The sequence below is a fragment of the Mus musculus genome, chromosome 1, assembly GCF_000001635.26.
Source record: "Mus musculus strain C57BL/6J chromosome 1, GRCm38.p6 C57BL/6J".
NCBI lineage: Eukaryota > Metazoa > Chordata > Mammalia > Rodentia > Muridae > Mus > Mus musculus.
Genome location: NC_000067.6, coordinates 99959059 through 99983902, shown reverse-complemented (window position 1 = coordinate 99983902; position 24844 = coordinate 99959059). Strand labels below are relative to the sequence as shown.

Sequence of the window (24844 nt, the reverse complement as noted above, 5' to 3'; positions counted from 1 at the left end):
TATGGTGTGTGTGTGGGGTGTTTTGTAAAAAGGAACAAGGTGCAATCTCTTCATTGTCCAGGGGATAGTACACAAAAGACAAAGCCAAGTTTATCAGATGCAAACCTAATTGGCTATAGAGTCTGACTTTTATGGCTTCACTTCATCTGGCCATGAAAACTCAGGTATTAATATACAGGAGGGTAAGACTGGATATAAACTTCACAGTGCAGGAGTTAAAGGAAGAAGAGCAGAACATCAGTCAAAGACAAGAGGACCAATGTGTGTCAAGAGAAACTTTCAAACAGAATTGTCCTTTTCCACTAAGGTGTCACTGGAGAGATGGCTCAGCGGTTAAGAGCACTGACTGCTCTTCCAGAGGTCCTGAGTTCAATTCCCAGCAACCACATGGTGGCTCACAACCATCTGTAATGGGATCCTTTGCCCTCTCCTGGTGTGTCTGAAGACAGCTACAGTGTACTCATAGAAATAAAAAAATAAATCTTTAAAAAAAAAAAAAAAAGGACAGCAATTTGTCCTACAGGAGGCACATGCCTGGAAAGTTCTTGTCAAATGCACTGAAGAAAATGAGATTTTATGCACCAGAGTGCCATGCATAAATCATTCTAAGGGGCTGCCAAACCTTTTTTTTTTTTTTTTTTTTTTTTTTTTTTTAATAAGGGGAAATTTAACTTCGCCCAGAGATCCAGGCTTTCAACACCAGACTGAGATTTCTGAGATATCCAGCCTTGAAGACTAAGCATTTATTCAGTTCTCAGTCTTTCTGGTATAAAACAGCTAATGTTGGACTATCCAACAGCCAACATTGAAAGCAATGTAATAAATCTTCATGCAATACATATTCCCTTGGAGGCTCTAGATTGGCTGTACATTGGGATAAAATGGAATTTAATAATCTCAGTTTAAGGTTGTCATGGTTCTTTGCCCTAGCAATAGTCAGTGAGTCACAATTTCTTTGTGTCATTTTGCTCCCCAGACTTAAGCTTCCATCTTTCTGAAGCAAGTCCTGCACATCCTGTGTGTCTCTGTGTCTGATATATCACAAAGAGAAGAGGAAGTTGGGACCTCATTCTTACTCCAGCCAACCAACGAGTCAGTTATTTCATGCTTGTCAATGAAGACAGAGACATATTCCCTGATGTAGAAGGGGTACATAGATACTTTCAGACCAATGAAGATAGGAAGGGGACGTCAGGAAAGAGGATACCATAAACCCACCAAAGAAATTTTACCCCTGTTGAAGTTGATGGTCTCTTGAGTACTACCAATGTTCTATTATTGAATTGCCAATAAGTTTTGTTAACACTATATTCTGTTATTCTGTCTTTTAGTCTTATGGCAACAAGGAATCCATCTATAAGCTGTTATCAATTCTTTCAGTTAGGAAACCCTGACTTTTATAGGTGAAATTAAGGAGGTTGCTCAAAATTATACAGCTACGAATGCTGGGAACTTGATTGAGGCCCAGAGTATGGATATATATATATATCATCTATGTCTTGTGAGTGGCCAGAAAACTGGCTATATAACAAAAAGCTGAAGTTTGGCTCTTTGTCTCATTGTGACATTGAGCCAGAACATCACACAAAGAAACAACTCTTTTTTATAATTCTCATGCTACACATGTAAAGGTGAATGCTCCTTAATTGTGTGTAGTCTAGCTGGGGCTATGGAACCAGAAGACAAAATACTGGGCTCCTAGACCAGCCAGCTACCACCTAGAGCAGCCAGAGTGGCCACACACCCTGAACAGATACCAGTGTCCTGTAATGCTTCCTTTTCCATGAGCTAGTTGCATTGGGTGCAACACAAAACCTTGCCAGTAGGTCTTTCTCTCTTCCTGAATGCAATCATCTTATTCAGGTGTGTTGTTCTTGCCTCCCACAATACTTTCCCGAGACCCTCGGAAGAGTCTTGTTCAGTGAAAATTTCTTGGTTTCAATAATTTATGCCAATTGATTAAGGGTGGAGGGATGATGGTCAAGTGGCAGTTTAACCCAATAAGCTCAAGGAATGGTGAGTCCATTAATGAAATGAATGAGAAAGCCAGGACCACAATGATCACAATGTGCAGAAAGGCTTTGCCATTCACTCATACTTTAATAGATACAGAAGATGACAAGCATCGATGAGCTACACTGAAAAGACATCATTCTTACTTAAGATATTCCATAGACCAATGACATACACTATGGGAGTTTTAATAAAGGACACTTTATTATAAGTGTGCTTTTGTGCCTAAGAGTCAGGGAAATGGTTGTGTTTTCCTGGAACTTTATGGGTTCCAGAAAAAAAGTGTTTTTTTTTATAAAAAGGTGTTTATTATAGTCTTTAAGTAAAATTTATCTTTCCCAAAAATTAAGGTTTCATGCCCCTGACTAAAAATTCTTAAGGAATACTTCAGTGTTTAAGGGATACCAGTGATGGGTTAGAAGAGTCATCTTATGTTATCTTGGAAGGAATGAGGATATTCTAGAGTCATTGTGCCTTTTCTAAGTCTATCAGACTATTGAAATGATGGAGTCCAAATAATTGAAATTTCTCCTGAAACTTCTTGTTGGTATAGGCAAATGGTTGGAATTCTAGTGCTAGCTTGTCTTCTAGGAAGGGACTTCACAGAATTCTACAACATCTCAGACTACAGGGCAGGAAAGACTAAATCTCAAACAAAAATGAATCAGTGATAGGTGTGAAAACATTTTTACCAGGAGTAGCTATGCATAACATGTGTCCATTTTAAAAACTTGAGCCCCATCTTAATCAGAACAAGTATGGCTGAATGCATTTGAATCAGGTCTATAAAAAGGTTCCAGCAATAGAGATGAGTGTCAAGAAGCACATAGGAGCGAATCCTGAGTTCTATAGATGGTGTTACCATGAGCTAGAGCTCTTTTGAGGGTGGAGAAGGACCTGTAATGTTCTTGAGTTGGGCAAGTTAGTGTTTAACCTAATGCATGCATATGTGCTGTGTGTGTGGAGACCAAGGAACAATTGCTGTTCTTGAGCAGTTTTAATTGACATTGCTTTGCCATGTAGACAGGACTTGCTGGCCAGTGTTTAGTGACTTGTCTTCTGTAGGAGTCCAAGTTAAATGAGGTGTAAAGCAAAAAACAGTCGGTACAAACGTAGATTAGATTAGTTTGCTTTGACAACTTCTCAGTATCTAGGTTATTAATAAAACCAAGAATATGTCATTATTATGGAGATCAGAAATTCACAAATTCAACTGATATTTATAGGACTGACTATATGTTGTCTGAATATTCTAAGGGAGTATTTTACCTAGTTTCCTCCCAGCTTTGATTGCCTCCAAATGTATCAGACCAGCTGCAGCCACATTTTGTCTATGACTCACTCCATATACATTTTTTCTATCCTCTTGTAGGTAAATATAAATACAGCAGGATGTGTGGAGGCAAGAGATTAAAGTTGGCTGCAATTCTTTTGCTGTCTACCTTGACATTGTTTGTTGAGACAAAGTATCTTCTTTTTTTTTTCTGTGTATGTGTGTGTGTCTGTGTGTGTCTGTGTGTATCTGGCATGCATTCTCTTTCTAACAAGGTTGTTAAAAAATGAAAGGTGAAGGGTGTATTTGGATTCCAATGATTTGCTCTTTCTTTTTCTCCTTGGATTTTTCTGTAAAATCTGAGACTTGAAAAAGTCAGTACATAGCCCTCCATCCTTTTCAGTTTTTACATTGCCCAGAAGAAAGAATGATCTCCCTCTGATATGACTTAGAATCCAGGTAGAAATTTCTTTTTTTTTCAATTTTTTATTAGATATTTTCTTCATTTACATTTCAAATGCTGTCCCAAAAGTCCCCTATAGCCTCCCCCCACCCTGCTGCCATATTCACCCACTCCCACTTCTTGGCCTTGGCATTCCCCTGTGCTGGGGCATATAAAGTTTGCAATACCAAGGGGCCTCTCTTCCCAATGATGGCCAACTAGGCCATCTTCTGCTACATATGCAGCTAGAGACATGAACTCTGGGGGTACTGGTTAGTTCATATTCTTGTTCCATCTATAGAGTTGCAGACCCCTTCAGCTCCTTAGGTACTTTCTCTAGCTCCTCCATTGGGAGCCCTGTGTTCCATAGGACAGATAACTGTGAGCATCTACTTCTGTATTTGCCAGGCACTGGCCTAGTCTCACGTCTTCTTTTGTCAGGAATTTGCTGTTTAGGCTAACCTGGGCTAACAGTGCTTTGGAGAGATCCATCTGTTTCTGTATCACCATCACTGGGATTACAAGTGCACATCACTAAAGAAAGCCTCATGTACTTGTGTTCTAAGGATGGAACTCAGAATTCAAATACTCACCTACACAGCACCTCCCAGCCCAACCTCTAGACTGATAAAGACACTAGTCAACTAATTTAGAGGCTCTTCTAATTTTAGAAACAGTTTACATGAAGAGTAGATACATCAGCAAACAAGCTGTTTTCAAAAAGGTATTATTTTGAGAGTCTGGGTGCTAATGAGTTTGTGGGGAAAAACGTAAGTTCATCACAATATGCACACAAGGTAATTGTACTGGCTAATTTTGTGTCAACTTGACACAGCTGGAGATATCACAGAGAAAGGAGCTTCAGTTGAGGAAATGCCTCCATGAGATCCAACTGTAAAGTATTTTCTTGATTAGTGATCAAGGGGGAAAGTCCCCTTGTGGGTGGAAACATCTCTGCACTGGTAGTCTTGGATTCTATAAGAGAGTAGGCTGAGCAAGCCAGGGGAAGCAAGCCAATAAAGAACATCCCTCCATGGCTTCTACATCAGCTCCTGCTTTCTGACCTGCTTGAGTTCCAGTCCTGACTACCTTGGTGATGAAAATCAGTATGGAAGTGTAAGCCGAATAAACCCTTTCCTCCTCAACTTGCTTCTTGGTCATGATGCTTGTGCAGGAATAGAAACCCTGGATAAGGCAAATTGGTACCAGCATAGTAGGGTATTCCTGTGACAACCTAACCATGTTTTGTGGAGGACTGTGGAAGGACTTTGGAACTTTGGGATAGAAGATCCATTAAGCGTTAAGTGCTCTCTCAGACATTGTATAGGAGATTGGAAGATAATGTTGAAAACAGTGCAGAAGATGGAGGCCTGGCTTGTGAAATTTCAGAGGTAAAAGTAAAGACTCTATTCAGGGCCATTGTTATTTTGGACTGTGAAGATTCTGTGGTTCTGGTTAGCTGGGGCTGAAGAATCAGCTGTGATTAACAAGATACCAGAACTACTAAAGCAAAACCTTGGCATTACCGGGACTATTGATGCTGGTTAGCTGGAGCTAAGAAATTATCAGTGATTAAGGAGAGACCAGCATCATTGAGGTGACATCTTCTGGGATGTGTTTTCTGAGAGCACAGAGGCTGTGTTCCAGAGATAGCCAAAGTTGTACTTTGTGCTGTGGCTGGACTTGGTAATGTGTAAGGGTCACCCAGGTGGTACTGATTTTAAAGGCATGAAGGGGTCATGCAGAGCAGCTGAGGCTTGGCACTGTGAGTGGCCATGGAAGGCCATTGTTGAAGGTGCAGCCTCAGTTGCAATGGACAGCCAGGGACTAAAGGGGTCATGCAGTGTTTTGGAGATGCCAGTACCATGAGATGACCACCAAGAACAGCAGCAGGAGTGGAGTACAGGCAGCTGGAGCCTAGAAGACAAGGTGTGTGCTACAAAGGGCAGAGCTGGAGAAGTGACCCAAGCCCTTGGAGGAGCCCAGAAGATCGTGAGTTGGATCCCAGACATTGGACAGTTGGAATTTAAATTTTGCTTTTGATTGTAACTGTGCCCAGATATTATTCCCTCTTGAAGGAAGAAAGTATTTTAGTGGATCCCACAGTTAAGAGGCTTTTAATTGTAAAAAGACTTTGGATTTTAAAATATATTGGATATTTTGAAAGGATTTAACTTTTAATATGTAAAAACTGTTGGTCTTCTAAAGTTATTTAGATCTTGGGGATGAATAAGAATGCAAGGGTTGAGGCTTACTAGTGATGTGTTTGTGTCTCAAGTTGACAAGGGATCAATTGTACTGGCTAGTTTTGTGTCAACTTGACACAGCTGGAGTTATCACAGAGAAAGGAGCTTCAGTTGGGGAAATGCCTCCAACTGATGACATTATTGTTAACTCCTAGGCAGTCAATGGCAAGTAAATATATTTCTCACTAGTTAATTCTGTGATTAATCATAATATTTATCTGCTCTTTAGTGAAATGATAGGTTTTCTCTTCTGAAGAAATGAGCTAGCACAGACAAATTAAAAGAAAAAGGCAGGTTTACTTGAGAACAGGCTACTGGGTAAGTTCACCAGTCTCAGGGGATGATATTAGAATTAATGGTAATCAGACTACTTTGTGGAAGCCTCTTATAGATTGCGGAGCAGGGGCAGTGTGACTTAAGGTGAGGGGGATTGGGACACCACTCTGGAATGTTAGAACTGCTGGACTGGGCCTTTTTGGTACATTTTCTGCTCCTGAGGCTTTCAGAGTGTGTGGGGTTGGAGGAAGAGGGAGGAAATTAAATTTGCTGGGTCATGTGTGGGAGGAAGCATGGCAAGCTAGGGATTCCAAGCAAACAGAAAAATGACATATGATTCAATTTTTACAGCCAACATTCATTGCAAGACTGCTGTGTATTTGTCAATATTCAACCTGAAAGGCTTAAAGTGGGCTTGAAAATATGCCAATACAGGACAAAGTCAACAACAGAATATAGATGCCTAATTTCTTTCTTTTTTTTTATTAGGTATTTTCCTCGTTTACATTTTCAATGCTATCCCAAAGGTCCTCCATACCCACCCCCCCCTATCCCCTACCCACCCACTGCCCCTTTTTGGCCCTGGAGTTCCCCTGTACTGGGGCATATAAAGTTTGCAAGTCCAATGGGCCTCTCTTTGCAGTGATGGCCGACTAGGCCATCTTTTGATACATATGCAGCTAAAGACAAGAGCTCCCGGGTACTGGTTAGTTCATATTGTTGTTCCACCTATAGGGTTGAAGTTCCCTTTAGCTCCTTGGGTAATTTCTCTAGCTCCTCCATTAGGGGCCATGTGACCCATCCAATAGCTGACTGTGATCATCCACTTCTGTGTTTGCTAGGCCCCGGCATAGTCTCACAAGAGAGAGCTATATCTGGGTCCTTTCAGCAAAATCTTGCTAGTGTATGCAATGGTGTCAGCATTTGGAAGCTGATTATGGGATGGATCCCTGCATATGGCAATCACTAGATGGTCCATCCTTTCGTCACAACTCCAAATTTTGTCTCTGTAACTCCTTCTATGGGTGTTTTGTTCCCATTTCTAAGAAAGGGTAAAGTGTCCACACTTTGTCTTCGTTCTTCTTGAATTTCATGTGTTTGGCAACTTGTATCTTATATCTTGGGTATCCTAAGTTTCTGGGCTAATATCCACTTATCAGTGAGTACATATTGTGCGAGTTCCTTTGTGATTAGGTTACTTCACTCAGGATGATGCCCTCCAGGTCCATCCATTTGCCTAGGAATTTCATAAATTCATTTTTTTTATAGCTGAGTAGTATTCCATTGTGTAAATGTACCACATTTTCTGTATCCATTCCTCTGTTGAGGGGCATCTGGGTTCTTTCCAGCTTCTGGCTATTATAAATAAGGCTTCTATGAACATAGTGGAGCATGTGTTCTTCTTACTGGTTGGGACATCTTCTGGATATATGCCCAGGAGAGGTATTGCGGGATCCTCTGGTAGTACTATGTCAAATTTTCTGAGGAAACGCCAGACTGATTTCCAAGAGTGGTTGTACAAGCTTGCAATCCCACCAACAATGGAGGAGTGTTCCCCTTTCTCCACATCCTCGCCAGCATCTGCTGTCACCTGAGTTTTTGATCTTAGCCATTCTGACTGGAGTGAAGTGGAATCTCAGTGTTGTTTTGATTTGCATTTCCCTGATGATTAAGGATGTTGAACATTTTTTCAGGTGCTTCTCTGCCATTCGGTATTAGATGCCTAATTTCAATACCCATGTAAGAGATTTTTTTTTCTGCCTGTCTGAAGAGATTTGTTTCCAGTCTTCATAATCCCGAGATCTTTCTTGAGCCAGTATCTCCCTGGTCCAGAATCTGGTAATTCCTTGAGTTCTCCTTCCCCATTTAGGGACTCTGATATCTAGGCTATGTGCCTGATGTTCCCTTGTTAGTGTCCATGATTTGCTGAAGAATGATGTCCCAGTCTCAAATAGTATGCAAAAGCAAAAAGTCTTTTATTCTACTGAATTCCAGCATTTTGGGGATCTACCATATGTAGACATCCATGCAAGGTCGAAGGCCTAATTTAAAACACATTAGGGGAATTCCTGTGAAGGTTAGGTGACCTTTATCTTAATTAGTTTGTTCAATCTCTAAGAACATTCCAGAACCATTGCTAGGGATGGGAGGCTAGAAACTGTTGCTAGGGAAGCCTGAAAACTTTTTGATTCTTTGCCCTTATCTCAGATTCTTATTGACAGTGTGAGGCCTGGATTTTTCTTTTCTTTTCTTCTTCTTCTTTTTTTTTTTTTTTTTTTTTTTTTTCAGTAAATGACTAGTTTGGACTTGACCAGTTTTGGGAAACTGAGATCTAGACCTAGCCTCCTGAACAGTCAGTTTGAAGCCTGTTATGAAGTCAGACTGTCTCAATCCTCTCACCATGAGTAACAGTAACATTGTAGTTTCTTATAGAGATTCCTCCTAGATAGTGTGTTCATTTTCTGAGAGGAATCTAGAGAATTTCTATCAGCAGACCTCGAGTAGCTCAGTGTACTGGTATGATAGTACTATACTATACATGCTACTATATAGTGTAGTAGCATGTACTCAATGCTGAATGTAACCCCATCACTGTACAAGCTTAGCCTTATGGTACATGACTAAAATACTAACATTCTTGAAGATAAGATCAGAATTTCAATGTGATCCTTGACCATAGAGCAACTGCAAGGCCAACTTGAGAGATAAGAAATATTTTTATTTTATATTTTATTTATAATTTATCTAACCAATGAGTCAAATTGCAAAACAAGTTCACTGGAAAGCAGTCAAAGGAATTCTGGGGAAGGTGGCCTCTATGTTAATCTGTTTGGTCCATATATGGGCATTCTATTATTGGGGTGTGGTGGCCAGGAACTTGCTGGAGATGTCTAGGAACTGTTGCCAAGGAAGTAGCTAAGGACATCTGGAATCTGCTGCTGACCTATTGTCCTTGCTTCAAACCAACTGACTAGGGCTGTCTATTATCTGGGTGTGAAGGCTGGATTCTGGGGTTTATTCTATTAATAATTGACTTGCCTAGGATTGCCTAAACTTGCCCAGTATTTAGGTCTACTCTCCTTAACTGCCAATTTGAAGTCTGTCATGGAAGAAACCTAGCTTTCTCTCAACTACAACTGAGCTACAGCCATACTCCTTAATGGTTCATCTCTACATGTGGACCACCTATCTCTCCTGTACTTTGAGATGAGTTTAGAAGAGTACAAATGTCACTCAGGGGAAGATACCTACTACATACATATTGCTAATATACTTCCTTCTAAATGGCTTGAACAGAAGAAATCGAGAGGGGAAAATGGCCAATCAAAACCAAATAAACAAAACCTACTTGTATGCGCAGTAATAGTTCAGTTGATAAATTCTTTCCTTATAGGCATAAGGACCTGAATTCAATCCACAGAATCTGTTTTGCAAAATCAAGATATTAGTGGTACATGCTTTGAAAGGCAGATTTCTAGGGCTTATTTTCAAGTTAGTCTAGCTTAATGAGCACCAGGCTAATGAGAGGTCTTGTCTCAAAATAATTAAGACAGACAACACCCAAGAAGTTCTAGTTAAGTTGTCCTCTGCCCTGCCTACTTCCCTGCACCAGCACACAGAAAAGCTTCCACAGTTAAAGGCACTAAAATGTAAAGGCTTGAAACTGTCAAGTAGTGTCTGTGGTTCATTGATAGACCAGCCAGGAAACAAACTTATTAGCATATGTTACATCTGAAAAAGAATTAATTCAGGCACTTTTCATGTCTTTTATTGAGTGTTGTAGCTATTTTTCAGAACACACACACACACAGAATTCTGCCTGTATGTATTCCTGCATACCAGAAGAGAGCACCAGATCTAATTATAGATGGTTATGAGCCACCATGTATTTTCTGGGAATTGAACAGGAGACTTATCTAATTGTTTCAGAAATTATTATTAGAAAAGCAGTCAGTGCTCTTAAGCTCTGACCCATCTCTCCAACCCATCTGTCACAGTTTAAATATGAAATATCTTCTAAAGGATCATATGATTGAACCCTTGGATCCTAGCTAATAGTGCTGTTTAAAAAAATTGCAAGTTGGAAAGACTGAGTATTGGAATGATTGACAATTGGGAAGATTTCTCATGGGAGGAAGTGATATACGTATACGTATACGTATACGTGTGTGTGTGTGTGTGTGTGTGTGTGTGTGTGTTTTGAGAAAATTTCCCAACTCTTGTTTAAATACTAGGGTCACATTCTAAAGAATAATATTTTTTTCACTTACATCTGTATATTTAAATATAGCTCTCTGGAAGACTTCAGGTTCCTGAAGGAATGGTTTTATAAACATCCTCAAGAAGTTTACAAAAATTTAAAAAAAACTTCAAATTTTGAGTTTTCTGACTCTATTTTTAAAATCTCTACAATGTTACTTGAAGATTTTGCATGTTCTTACAAAATAATTTTTCTTTTTCATTACACAGAACTGACAAATCCACTTACTGAATTGTCATCTAATTGTTTCAGAAGTTATTAAGTGACAAATCTGTCTCAAAGGAGAACACTGACAGGATGACATATTAGTGTGATGAAGGAGGTGCATAAAGAATATGCCGGAACTGTAACTAGATACCCAGCAGGGAAAGAGAAGCAAAATACAAGAGCACTGGGGCTCCTAGATCAAGCCTTTTCTGGTCTGGGAGAGAAGCAGCACTACATTTGCTTGGCAGAGTAGCTAGTGATCACTCAGGAATCCCTGGAAGTACAGTCACTTGCATGTGTCCAACCACATTAGCAATACAGTCTTAGTGTTTGCAGGTGTGGGGAAAGCTATCTCAATGGAAGGGACACCCAGATCTAACCTCTAAGTGGAGTTTTTTGTCAAGCACAGATTCCCTGTTATCTCTTCACTAAGGTGGCTTGGGTTATCTTTCTTATACACTATATGCATTTCTTCTGTGCATGTGCAAACATCTTTGTTTCTTGATTTGGGAGTGTGTGTGCACATGTATGTGTGGGTACATGTATCTTGTGCATATGAGCAGAGTCCAGAGAAAGACAGAAGGTACTCTGCTCTGACAGTCTTTGACTTATTCTCTTGATACAGGGTCTCTGACTGGTCCTTGAGCTACCTGGCAGCCAGAATGTTCATCGGTCTTTCAATCTCAGTCCTGCACAGCTCTGGGTTTACAAATGTGTGGAACCACACCTGGTATTTGAACTCAGATCTTAATGCTAATGCAGCAAGTTACCTTTTTATGTAATGTAGCCATGTGAGCCTTATGTGTATACCTTCTGTTCTCTTTAACATACAGCATTCACATAGACACAATGTCTGAAACAGCAGCACATCACAGAAGCAGCTACCTTAGAGTAAGTCCATGGCCAGGAGATTATGCACTCAATATTTCTATGTCCATCTCAAGCAGATCCTCAGTCAGCAAAGATGCTTATCCGGCTAAGTCCTTGTCCCTTATAGATACTCAGTTTATCACTCTTTTAATAGAAGTCTGGACATCTATCATTGCAGCTTGTCATAAAAAAGAAAGATGACACAAAAATGTAGCCAAATATTTATAAAGTCAAAATCGCTTCTAGGGAAAAGGTACCATACAACTTGATCTACTGACAAGCCTGAAACACATATCTCCCCAGCCTCACATAGAGCTTTACAGTGTCCTTCTTTACATTTATCTGTCTCTTACAGAAGACTGACACGTCTTACTTTTAAAACCAACTTAATCTATAGTGTCAGACATGCTTGATATACTAAAATATACTCAAACAAGACAGGAAATGAGAGACCCAGGATTCTTTGAAAACTCCCGCATAGCTCTAAAGGACCCTTGTTTTTAAATTTTTTGTGGTAGTCATGTTTTGTTTGTAGGTGTGTGTGTGTGTGTGTGTGTGTGTGTGTGTGTGTGTGTGTGTGTGTGTGTGTGTTTGTTTTTCTGTGTGTGTGTGTGTGTGTGTGTGTGTGTGTGTGTGTGTAAATGAATGAGGTGAAGGCCATGAATATTGGATCTACTAGAATTAGACTTATAGGTGGTTGTGACCTACCATACATTGATGAGGAAAACTGAACTGAACTCAGGTCTCTGAGATCTTAACTAATGCGCATTCTCTTCATCTTTGGGGATCTCTTTTCTGAGATAACTTTGAAGGAAAAAAATCGCTATTACCTTCATCTGTAGACTGTAGCTAAGTTTCTGATACATTCTCGGGTTACAAAATGAAAGAACTATTTTCAATGGAAATGGGAGATGTTAAACACATATTGTGGGTCCATTTGGTATTTTCCTGTAGTTCAGAACAGTATTTAAAGTATTTTGATACTCTCAGACATAGAGAAATATTTTCCCCATATGAATAACTGTAACCAGGCATAGAAAACAAATCAACAATCATGAAACAAATCAACTCCAGCACTACTTCACATTTATCTTGTGGGGTGGGTCATTTATTAAACCCTGCATCCATCAATTTTCCATTATCCCTCTTGCTCGCATTTCACACTGAGCCAACAACAATATAGCCCTCCTTAACAGATTTTGCTTTCTGGTTCTTATGTCACATTCTCTCCTTGGCACTGACTGCTATTGTGATAATGGGCTTAATAATCTTATTGAGATGAATTTCCTTTGAGCTTCTTTTCTTTGTTTTTAAGCCAGAGGGAGTCTTTTGTTTCCAGGAACCCTTCCAGGTCTGGATGCTTTCCATTTGACTGCAGGGCATGTAGACACCTGGGGCTTCAGATTTTGGCCTAGAGTTCTTTTCTTTAGGCGTCAGCAACTCCCCTAGGTTCAGCTATAGCGCCTCTTTGTCTGCTGAAAGGCCTCTGAGCCAATTGTTCTTAATGAGCCTGTCTGGGAAATAGCCCATAACCTAAGGAGAGCTTACCTGTCCCACTGAGTTTTCAGTTTACTCAAAAAGCACTGAAATATTGTTCTTTCTTTTGTATTCAAAGCTCAAAACACAGAAGCTGACAGCCTGTGTACACTGGGTATCTTCTCTAAGTGTTTGCCACGCACTGGCTTTAAAAGCAGTAGTCATGGCTCTCACCACTTTAGCTCTGGTCAATGCTCATCACATGCATGAGTCAATTACTTATGGTTTACACTTACACAGAGCTTCACAAAGCAAGGGCTGGACCAGATGCCCCCGAAATTACCTGATACTTTTTTAGAAATGTAAATTCTTAAACCTACTCTGACATACTGGCTTGGATATTCTCCAAGCAGAGCTCAGTACACTGCACCTTAACAAGCCCTGTGGGGCTATTTTGAAACATGCTCATTTTTGAAAATCCCTTTTACAGGTCATATGAGGTCAGGATCCTCATTACACTTGCTCTTCAAGAGAGGAAGTTAAGCTTCCTAGGGATTTACTGATCAGAGCCACAGATTATTTTAAACTCCAAAACAGAGACAAAATATATAGAGAAAGCAACAGCTTAAAGATGAAACAGAAATTGCTGCATATATAGTAGTAAATTCTCAGTACTGAGATTTCTTGGTTGGTAAAGTGCTTGATATGCAAAATAAGGATCTGAACCAAGAGAAAATTTGGGGTTTTGGGTGTACCTTTATAATCCAAGCATTGGACAGGTAGAGACAAGTGGATTCCTAGGATCTGCGGGTTAACCAGCAGAGCCAAATTCAAGGGAGCCAGGCTACTGAGAAAACCTGACTTCAAAAATGCATAGAGGACAGACACATGTTAGGTCAGGGCTCCAAATGCAATCACACACATGTGCATGCACATCATTACACACACAGACACAAACACACAAACACATATCTCAGTAAAGAAGAGGCAATTAGAAATAACTCTCACTTTTGCAGACACTATAATACTTCACGTGATACAGTAATTTTAAAGAGGCAAAAAGTGTTAAAATTGAAATATTAACTCTGACTTCTAAAGAGAAAGTGTTCAGAACATATTTGGTTTATATATATTAAGCATACCATTATGAGTTGAACTTCCTAAAAATCTTAGAGTACTGTGACAAGATCCATTTTATAGCAGTGGATTTAGAAGAGTTCATGAAAGAAAATGAGATTTTGTATCTTGTGATTCATGTAAAAGAGTTGTCTATGAGCCACAGCCTGGGGCCGAGAACAAAGCAGGACAGGGCTGTTGTTAAGACATTCCTAAGAAAAGCTTGATTGTACAAGCAGGGCTATCTTGTCTGGGTCAACACCACCTGGCCGGAACCTCCCCTCTGTCTACTGCCCCTTGACTCCGGGTAAAGTCATACATCAACTGGATGCTATGCGAACAAGATAAGCCCCCAACCTACAGGAACAAAGTCCTGATGCCCTTTTGTTAACATGTAATCTTTGTGTTAATGTTTGAATAACATTACACCCTGAATTCTACACCCATAATCCCCTTACCTCATAAAAACCCTTAGCTTTCGAGCCTCGTGGCCGATATCTGTTATCTCCTGTGTGGGATGCATGTCGGTCCAGAGCTCCGTCATTAAATGTCCTCACGTAATTACATCAAGAGATGGTCCTTCGTGATTTTTTTGGGTGCATGCTGAATTGGGAATTGGGTGGGGGTTTCCCTACTAGGTCTAACATTCATTTTAAACAGATCATCCTGATCATTTGATATCAACTGCTGGATTATATCCAACTGCCAATGCAAGCATGGTAGTGACTACAATTATCTGCTTGTTTACACACAGTGTCCATGAGTATTAATACTGAAGTCTATATGCTGACTCCATGTCGAAGGAATGTTATTAAGCACCATGTGTGTACACAGGTAAATGTAGAAAAGCACTAGCTTACTGAAGAGGCTATACTCAAAGCAGGCAATACCCTGAAACATCACTGCAAATTTTCACTTAAGAAAGAAAAACAGATTGGCAACAGGCTCTTGATAGGAGGCCACAGTCCTCCATAATTTTGTGGCTATCAATCAAGTAAGGGCAATGCCGGAAGCCCCTCCATAGGTAGAGGACATGACCACAGGTCATGTAGTCTCAAGACAGATCTTCATTTTAATGAGGTACCTAAAGGCCTGGAGGTTTAGCCAATAAACTCCCTTCCCAGGCACTCCTCCTTGCAAAAGATATTTAACCCCAGGCCCTTCTTGAGAAAGTGGTGTATGGTTTTACTCATTGCTACTCTCCACCATGACAATAAATTCCTTAAAACCATAGACTGTCTCTTTTCATCAGGATCCACCATGAGGAGCAATGGAACAGGCCTTCTTCTAAAGAGTCAGCCACTAATCTCTCGCAGAAGGCCTCTCAGGCTCCCAGCTATGGCCTCCACCAATCTAAGCCACCCTCTGGACAAGCCAAGGACTCTCCTCCTCTCAGGACCCAACAGGGGTTATCCCCACCTTTCCCCCTCAACCCTGGGCTAAATCTAAACATTGTCATATATATTTGAATGTTTTTAGAACTGTGAGTGGTGGCTGACTGTTCAGCATACTCAGAATAGAGTACAGATTCCTCAGATGTAATCCTACAAATAGCAATGTTGGACAAGTGACATAGTTGAGTTATTTAGACAAGTTATGAAAAGTGTCTGATATATATGCAGACATATCCTCAGCCAATATGATGGTGAATGTCAATTTGACAAAATCTAAAATCAGTTGAGAGATGAGCCTCTGAGCATGTCTGTAGCGAACTTTCTTGTTTGTGCTTATTTACATGGGAACACTTGCCAGCACTGGGCAGCAGCATTCCCTGGCTAAGATCCTGAACTAGATAATAGTGAAGAAAGTGAGTTGAGCACTGACCTAACAACATTCACTGCTCCTTCTGATTATTGATGTCATGTGACCAGCCACTTTAATCTCCAACAACTGTGAATTCCCTGCCAAGATGGAATGTAAACTTGAACATTAAGCCAAAATGAGCCATTTCACAGTTATGTGACTTTTCTTGGCAGAATTTTACCTCAGACACTGAACATAAGAAAGTAAGATAGCCAATGACACAATCTTACTGACAATCATATTTTATTACCATGTTTTCCTATTTTTATAGTTGGCATAGAAGATTCTGTGTTTAAAAACATTGAAATTTCAATAAAGGAAGTAACACACCAATCTCTCTACAGCTGGTAGTCCAATTTCCCTTGAAATAGAACTACACTTGAACCAGGGCCTAGATGTGATCTCATTATTTCTGAATAGATACAGTACAGTTATTAGGCTACACAGTCTGGTTACAGTGAGATGGCAGAGACTCTCACTGGTTAGCATTAGCATATCTTATCTTTATTCACTTGAAAAGGAAGTATTTCCTACCCAGATGCTGTCTCCTTGCTTGTACTGTTGCCAGTTGTGCCCTGTGTCGCTGAATATCAGGCAATAGCTTGTCACCCAGTCAGAGCTCCCATATCTTCCCTGTGTGGCCACTGCTGTAATCTCTACTCTGTTTCCCAGGTCCAACTGCAGCCACTGATGGGCACTGGAATTTTCTGGAGACCAACCACCAGTTCCTGGAATATAATGAAAGAAAGACTTGTAATAATGCCTTAGGAAGTCACCATTTCATATGCCAAAGATCAATGAAACTATGTTCAATTATGGCACAGTTTTTGTTTCTGAAATTAAGCTCCTAGTTTCAGAACCAATTTTCTAACTTATATCCCAGGGCACCTGGTCCAGGGAAAGGTCAGTGTTTATTGGAGCCAACTTCATTCCTCTTTCTTTCCTTCTAATAATCATCTCTCTTTAGCTCCATTTTTTTCCTTTCTCTGTCCAAATCTGTAAAATGAACCTACTAGTGGACTCATATCTCAGTGTGGATGCAGAGCTGAAAGACGGATTTCATTAAGCATTCCATGGGCATCATTGATTACTTTAAGCTTTATTCTCTATGAGGAGAATGCTTGGTGAAGGGAAATGAAAGGTTCAAAGAAAGCCTGTGAGGAACCTTCACAAGAGAAAGACAGAAGTTACAATGCTGGTACAGGAGACAGAATGTCTTAGCAGGTGCTTAGAAAGGCCTTTTTTTTTTCCGCCCAGAGCTCATGTCTCTAGCTGCATATGTATCAGAAGATGGCCTAGTCGGACATCACTGGGAAGAGAGGCCCCTTGGTCTTGCAAATTTTATATGCCTTATAAAGGCCTTTCTAAGACAGAGACAGTAAAGCTGAAACCTGAGTCCAGGGTAGCCATGCCTGGAAAGGTGGGAAGCAGATAGTTCTGTAATCATCCACGTGCTAGGAACAAAAGAGGAATTGATACATATGCAGCTGCAGTACTTGAGGACATCTGTCACATCTCACATATAACCCACTGTACTCAGAAGGGCTTTGCAACAGCTGCTTGGCTCCTAGACTAATCATGAAATTTGAACTTTGAAGATAATCAATATTCATTTTCTTGGAATTGGAAAACCTATGCCTTAAGTTTTGTCTCCACCTTAAGTAAGGAAAAAGTAAATCAATATAAACTTCTAATGACTGCTTAATGCTCAAGTACTCTGGAACTTGGGCTGAGGGATGTTGCAGTGTCTTTTGAGATGGACAGGTGTGTGGTAAAAATCAACCATCTTGCTGGCTCCTTTGCTGAGATCTGGATGGAAAAGTGCTTCTAAATATAGCGTAATAGTTTTGCCATTTCCTTAAACTTGCATGCACACTCTCCTGATGCTCTAGTTTACCTCCTACCAAATGAAAGAGAATTTACTCAGACCTCAGCTTGGTAGCTCAGGTACTTTCTATTTCTGGTCTCCATTCAGATCTGACTTAATAGCTCAGGGACACTCTGCATTCTGGCTTCTGCTGCAGAGATTGTCTTCCAGCATCATCTTATCTTGTTTGATAAGATTCTTTTCAGTTCTACCAACTAAATAAGATTTGAAACTGGGATGGCGAAAGGCCCATAATTGTCATCTACTTTGAAATGTGTTCTTCTTAGTAGTTAGTATGCCACAAACAAGATAGGCCCAATGGTATGCTGATACTCTCCACTCTTGTTCTAGTATGAGTTGTGTGTGTGTGTGTGTATGTGTGTGTGTGTGTGTGTGTTTGTGATGTGGGGGTGTGGGGGAAGGGATGACTGATTTTCTTTTTTCTTTTTTCATTTTTTTTATAGTAATCCAGCTATACCTACAAGACCAAGTTCTCAAGAATAAAGCTATAAGTAGACTTTTGGTTATGTCTTCCCCCCTGTTTTCATATTCCTATAACACATACAGCACACAAGGTCTAGATGGTGCTGGAATAATTACTGGGGAAGATGTTGGGTGTCTGCACCATTACTTGGAGGGACCCTCCCATGTACTTGTTAGACTGAACAAATCCAGAGTTGGGATAAGAATCAATGCTTATTGTGACTCAGCTATTTTATACTGGAATTTACTGTGTTCAGTATGCTTTGACTCCCTGCACAATGCCCTATGAAAGAAGTAACATACATCTCTTGACATAGTGGAAGGAAGAGGTCAAAACAGTTTAAACATCCAGACAGCCAGGATTCAGATACAGTTAAGAGAAATGCAGCTCCCTGAGATTCCCTTGTAAGAGGAAGTCACGTGGCTCATCCCCAGGGAATCTCAGGTTGAGGAGACATCTCATTGTGAAAAAGGTTTGTTCCCAAGCCTGGCCACCTGACTCAAATCCTCAGAACCATGTGGCACAAAGAGGGGACTATTTCATTAAGTGTTTTCACATGAACCCAAACACCTCCACCACCCACAAAAACAACAGAAACAAAAACAGAAAATGTAAAACAAATGAAGATGGGAGGAATAAGTAGTAGAGGCCATAGAAGAGGAATAGGAGAGGAGGGAAAATGGGTAGGCTTGATTAAAACATATTATATATATATATCCATGTATTTCTCAATAAATAATAGAGAAAAACAAATTCAATAGGTTAATAGTCATGGGAGGAAGCCGTTGAGTCTCCTGAGATATCAGCCCAAGAAATATACATTTTCTGTTACTACTATCACTACTACTCACCATGCTCAAAAGTCCCAACTACTACTCCTGCCTCTCTGCTTACTCCTTAGAACTGAAAGAGGTGCAGATTTTATTTTCCTAGGAAATTCAAGCTAATTCTTGAAGCATTCATCATGTGCAATCTCTATTGATGCTCATTTTAGAGATTTCACTGATTTTAAAAGGTAAAAAAATTCAAAGTGATTTTAAACAGTGTCACCTCAGCAACACTAAAACTTGATAGTAAGTGGATGCAAATTTTATAGATTTGGTTTATTGCTTGTATTATGTTAATTGAGTCCCTGACATTACATAGGTATTTGCACATCTGCATGTATGACATTTATTCATTTATTCATTTATCTATTTATTCAGTGTGTGTTTGTCTGTCCACCTTTGGACATGTGTGTGTGTCAATGCCTGCATGTAAAAATCAGGAAACATTTTGTGGGATTTGGTTTTCTTCTTCTGTAATGTGAACCTGAGGGATTAAAATCAGGGAATTAGCCTTGGATGTAGATGTCTTTACCTGCTGAGCCATCTTTTAAGTTGCAAATGAAAAGAGAAAATAAGATCTCACCTTAGATAGGTACAGCATCCAGAATTAAATGACAGTTTTTCATAAAACCAGGGATGATTTTAAGACTATGTCTGATTTGGTTTCTAACACCCTATAAGCATTACTAACTGCATACTGGGCTGTTGATATTATTTTTTCTTTCTTTTAGGCCAGATCCCATGGAGTCCAGGGTGACCTAAAGTTCCTTATGTAGCTAAGGATGATATTGAACTATGAATCCCCGGCTTACATCTACAGGATGTTGGGATTACAGGTTAGTGCCATGGTGCCTGATTTTACATAATGTTGGGAATCTAACCAGTGCTTTGTGTATATTAGCTAATTACCAATTTAGCAATATATGAGTATGCTCCCCACTGTATAGCTAACTTCAGGGTTTTTTTCATTTTTTTCTTGTTCTTTCAGAAAATTTGGTGCGTCTAGATCTGAGTACAAAAAATAGAAGTCAGGTTCAGTACCGAGTTCTTCTCCCAGGGTTAGATTAGTGGTGGTTTTCCCAACTGTGTTCAGACCCAATGCCAGGAAGTCAGTCAGTTTATCCAACCTCATGGAACCTATATGTGACCAAGCAGGAGATTCTGAATCCTGCAACAAAGTTCTATGTTCCTAACCACGCTAAGTCACCCTCTCTCACTCATAATCCTTGTTCCCACCTAAGCCATAACTCAAATTCACTCCAGTGTTTCTCTAGCTTTTCAGGGAAATCAGTCATTGCATTTCATGAAAACATTACTTATTGTATTAGTATGTGCATGTTTGTGCATGTGGGTTGGTAGGAGTGTCCCATGGTGTCCACATGTAGGTGAGAGGACAACTGTGGGAGTTGATTCTATCCTTTCGTCATGTAGGCCATGTGGATTGCACCTAGGACATTCAGCTTAGCAGCAAGTGCCTCTTCCTGATGATCTATTCCCAAACTGCTATTTTATTACCCATGTATCAGGAAACAAACCAGGCCTAGCACCAGTGTTGAGAATGTAACTAGAGACTTTAACTCCATTTTTCTGATTTCAGGTTTATGCCATAGGTTTTAGCAGTGACTAAAAATCGTAAGCATGTACAAACCACTCGTATAAAGCACAATCAAACTTTTAATAAAACAAATAAAAAACTCGTCTTTTTACCTTGGCAAGCCTCTCTCTCAGCCTTCTATGCCACCTTGCTGATAGTCAGCTTGAATGCAGGCTGAGAAGATTCTGATTGTGAAACAGAATAACTCATGGGGAAGTCAGAACTCTTTCCATTCTACCTGTTTTTCTTTTCCTCCTCAAAAATGGAAATGAGAATTGATGCATGTCCCACATTGAAAATGGAACACAGAGAAAAGAACATACTTTCTTTTCAGGGAAACTAAATAGCAGGCATTCCAAAATAGTCTCCATCTGTACAAGGCCAACTGAACAAGTCAGATGTGACATCCAATACTTTCACACATAATAAGTTATAAGCACAATGGCTTATTTTATTTTATTTCTTTTTATTTTGTGCATCGATGACGCATTTATATGGCCATGTGTGTACTTGTATGAATCTGCATATATGATTTGGGTTCTTGTGCAAATGTGTCTGAAAGTCAGAGTCAAGTGTCTACTGTGTATCTGTATTGCACTCCATTTTGGTTTTGAGGCAAGGTCTCTCCCTGATGTCCTATTTAACTTCACCCTAACATAGCCCAGAGCCATCTAAGCTCTGATCAATTGAAAGATTGCTCAGATAAGCCTGTAGGGATGATCTTGACTATTAATCGATTTGGAGGCCCAGATCCACAGTGGACAACTCCCTTCCTTTGACAGGAGATGGTGGGTTTTATAAGGACGCTAACAAAGTAGAAGCCTGTAATTAAGCCAACAAAGTGTGGTGTTCAATGTTTTCAGCCTCCAGGTTCCTGCTTGAGTTCCTGCATTAAATACTCTCAAAGATGGAAGTGACTTGTAAGTGTAAGCCAAAGAAAACTTTTCCTCTGCTAAGTTGCTTTACCAGTGTTTTATCATAGCACCAGAAGGCGAACTCAAACATTGGGATAAAATGATTCAGCTATACTTGCCAAGGAATAGCCACGCATAACTTTTCTCCTCCTTCCCAGTGCAGTAATTTCTGACATTCAGGCTTTGTTGTAGGAATATTAAGGTCAATCCCGGGTTTCTACCTCACCTTTTTCTCTTTATTTACTAGATAAAAGATACACACAACTTTTAAATTACAATAAGCCTTAGTCAGCATAAGAACTGGGCAGATATCTACCCTCTATGCTGTTGTATCTATTTCCCAGCCAATAATCCCATTATATATTTTGCCATGTTTTGTCTGGGCTGCTCTTAATTTGTATTTGCTAATGCACATGGTCATTTGACTCACCTAAGCCATGGTGGCTTTCTCCTTTCTCTACCTTTTTCTGCCTGTAGTTATTTTCCTCTGACACAAAATCTAGGAACCCTAAACCAATATATCTTCTGCCCAGATATTGGCTGTTAGCATCATTATTTACAAATCTGAAATAACTTGTGGGCAAGGTCATTTAGTGTTCTTGAGCCTAGTTGCAGACTCTCTTTACTGGGCCAACCAGGTCTGGCTATTTCATGATGTCGAGCATCCTAACACAAGCCTCTATGCTTCTACAATAAGCACTTTAAAAACTTACCTACTAACCCAGGTCTTGACTCTTTTTTAACCATAAAATAAATCTTATAATTAACATGTTTCCAAGTCCCATGTCTCCCCACACATCACACAGAAGTCTATGAAGAGCAAACATTTTTTCACAAATGAAGGGGGAGCTAGCAGGAAGGACAAGCTGTAACCTCAGTTATGACACACTTGGTGACCCAGTAAGCCAGTATACAAAATTATTTTATAGACAGATATACTAAGTGAGTAAAACACTGTAAAGAGTAAACAGAGAACTCATGGCTGGTAAGCTGGCTCATTCAATAGAGACATCATTTGCCTTGCAAACATAAATCTAGAGTTCAAACCCAAACACCCATAGTAACATAAAGAACATAATGGTTCATAGCTGCTATCTTAGTTTTAGGAAGGAGGAGACAAATAGAACACTGAGGCTGAGGCTTACTGACAAGCCTACTTGGTGAGTTTCAGAAGTTTCAGGCCTTTGTAAAACCTGTCTCCTATTATTGTTGTTGCTGTTACTACTACTAATAGTAATAGTAATAATAATAATAATAATAATAATAATTACTATTATTATTATGATAAGCAGCAGTAGCAGTAGTAGTAGTAGTAAGGTGGGTAGAGTCTATAAATTACACGAGATTGTCTTTTGACATACACACACACATAAATACACATACTTAACCCTCATGAGAGGCTCTTCTATGAACATGACACTGCATCATGTATGTAAGAGGAATAACATTATGCTCATATGTGCCTGCATCTGCAACATTTAGCAGGACACCTGCTCTTCTTTGTAGAACACTCTCACCCATATGAAACTGGGTCTGTGCTGAGCAAAAACTCTTACGGCTGGAACATAATTGGATGAAACATATATACACTTCTAGTGACACCAGGCACGTACAGCATGACAGGATGCTACAGGTGACTGTTACTCATTTACCAAAGTTCCAGTTTAAGGAATAAAAATTTTCAAGAGGAAAACTAAACAGCAACTTCAAAATTATTCAATGTGATTTTTAAAAAAGAATAAAATTCTATAGGATAGGCCTAGAATGATAGCTTAATTAACATTCATCTGGAGGAATCAAGGTGGGTTCCTAGCACCTTTATCAGGCAAGCTCACAACTATCTATAAATCTAGGTACATGGTATCCCATTACCTATTCTGGCTTCTGCAAATAAGTGGCACATACACAGAGAGATATAAGAAACATGTATCTATCTATCTATCTATCTATCTATCTACTGAGAGAAAAAAAGAGAGAGATACAGATATAGGGAATATATATATATATATATATATATATATATATATATATATATACATATACATACCTGGGGTGGGGCTGATTGAGACAAATTTGCAAAGAAAAGCAAAGTAATTCATAACAGGAGATTCTTGGAGAGGGAGGACAACTTTGTGTCTGAATCAGACTCAGTTGTATTCAAGAGATGCGAGCCACTGGTGCAATGTTGGAAGACTATTTTGGGGGTCCTGTTACTTCAGTTCTTCTGGGTATCAATTATGAAACAAAGACTTCAGTGCAAGTAATTCATTCGTGCATGACACCAGGAGACTATTGAAGGTAAAGAAACTGTGTGAAAGGCAGCCCTTTCTCATGGAACTCTACATCTGGGTGTAAATGAGAGGTCGGTTCTACCATCACAGGGGGTGCCCACAGTCATCACAGCATAGTGGGAATAAGCTGGGGGATTTGAAGACTGACTCTGACAGGAAGTGATTAAGGAATGCATCAGGATAGGCAGAGTCAAAGGCCTTGCTGAGCAAAGAGAAAAAGACCTTGATGTTGCCATGATGTGGAGCTTTTCTGCTGGGGCATTCTTTGCCTCTGAATATTCCCTGACAGGGAGCAAAGCTGTGAGAGCTAGCTGAACACCAAAGCTCTGTACTGTGATGACCTTCAGTGAATAGTTTCTGTCAAGTGGGGTTAGGGAGTAATCAGCCATTGACAGCAGCCTTTTTCTCATAGCACCTGGGAAGAAAACATATCTTGGCTCTGTTTCTGAGTCTTTAACCCTTTAACAGCACCTCCAGGTACCAGGAAATCAGAAGCCTGGCCAGGATTCTAATTTTAGTCTCAGTTCCTGCAGGGTATTTATAGGGTTCAACTGCTGGACTTTGGGGCATCAAAAGGATGATGGTAATAAATGAGTACCTTTAATAGATGTGACCCTCCTGCACACTTCTACCACATGCTCAGAATTGTGTGGTTTATTTCCTATAATGCAGCAGCCCTCACTTCTCCATGCTGCCTATGAAGGTATAACAGCTTGGCTACAGACTGTGCTGTGGAATACAGAACAACCACATCATGGGAATCTTCCTCTTTCATCTGAAATCTGTAAGAAAGAACACCTGGTTTTGTAGGTGGGCCTGAACTCTCTCAGAGATATATTCTCCTGCTGTCTGCATACAACATTAATACCTCTACTATGAAATTT

General features: G+C 39.9%; 1 protein-coding gene across 2 annotated transcripts in view; it reads right to left on the bottom strand.

The window, feature by feature from the left end:
* Window positions 1-24844, bottom strand: part of Cntnap5b (contactin associated protein-like 5B) — a 718354-nt gene that overhangs the window by 506697 nt on the left and 186813 nt on the right. For both annotated transcript variants that reach the window (XM_006529594.4, NM_172851.3), the window contains exon 3: window positions 16518-16711. In XM_006529594.4, coding sequence (XP_006529657.1) covers window positions 16518-16711 — 194 coding nt within the window. The remainder of the gene's footprint in view (window positions 1-16517; window positions 16712-24844) is intronic.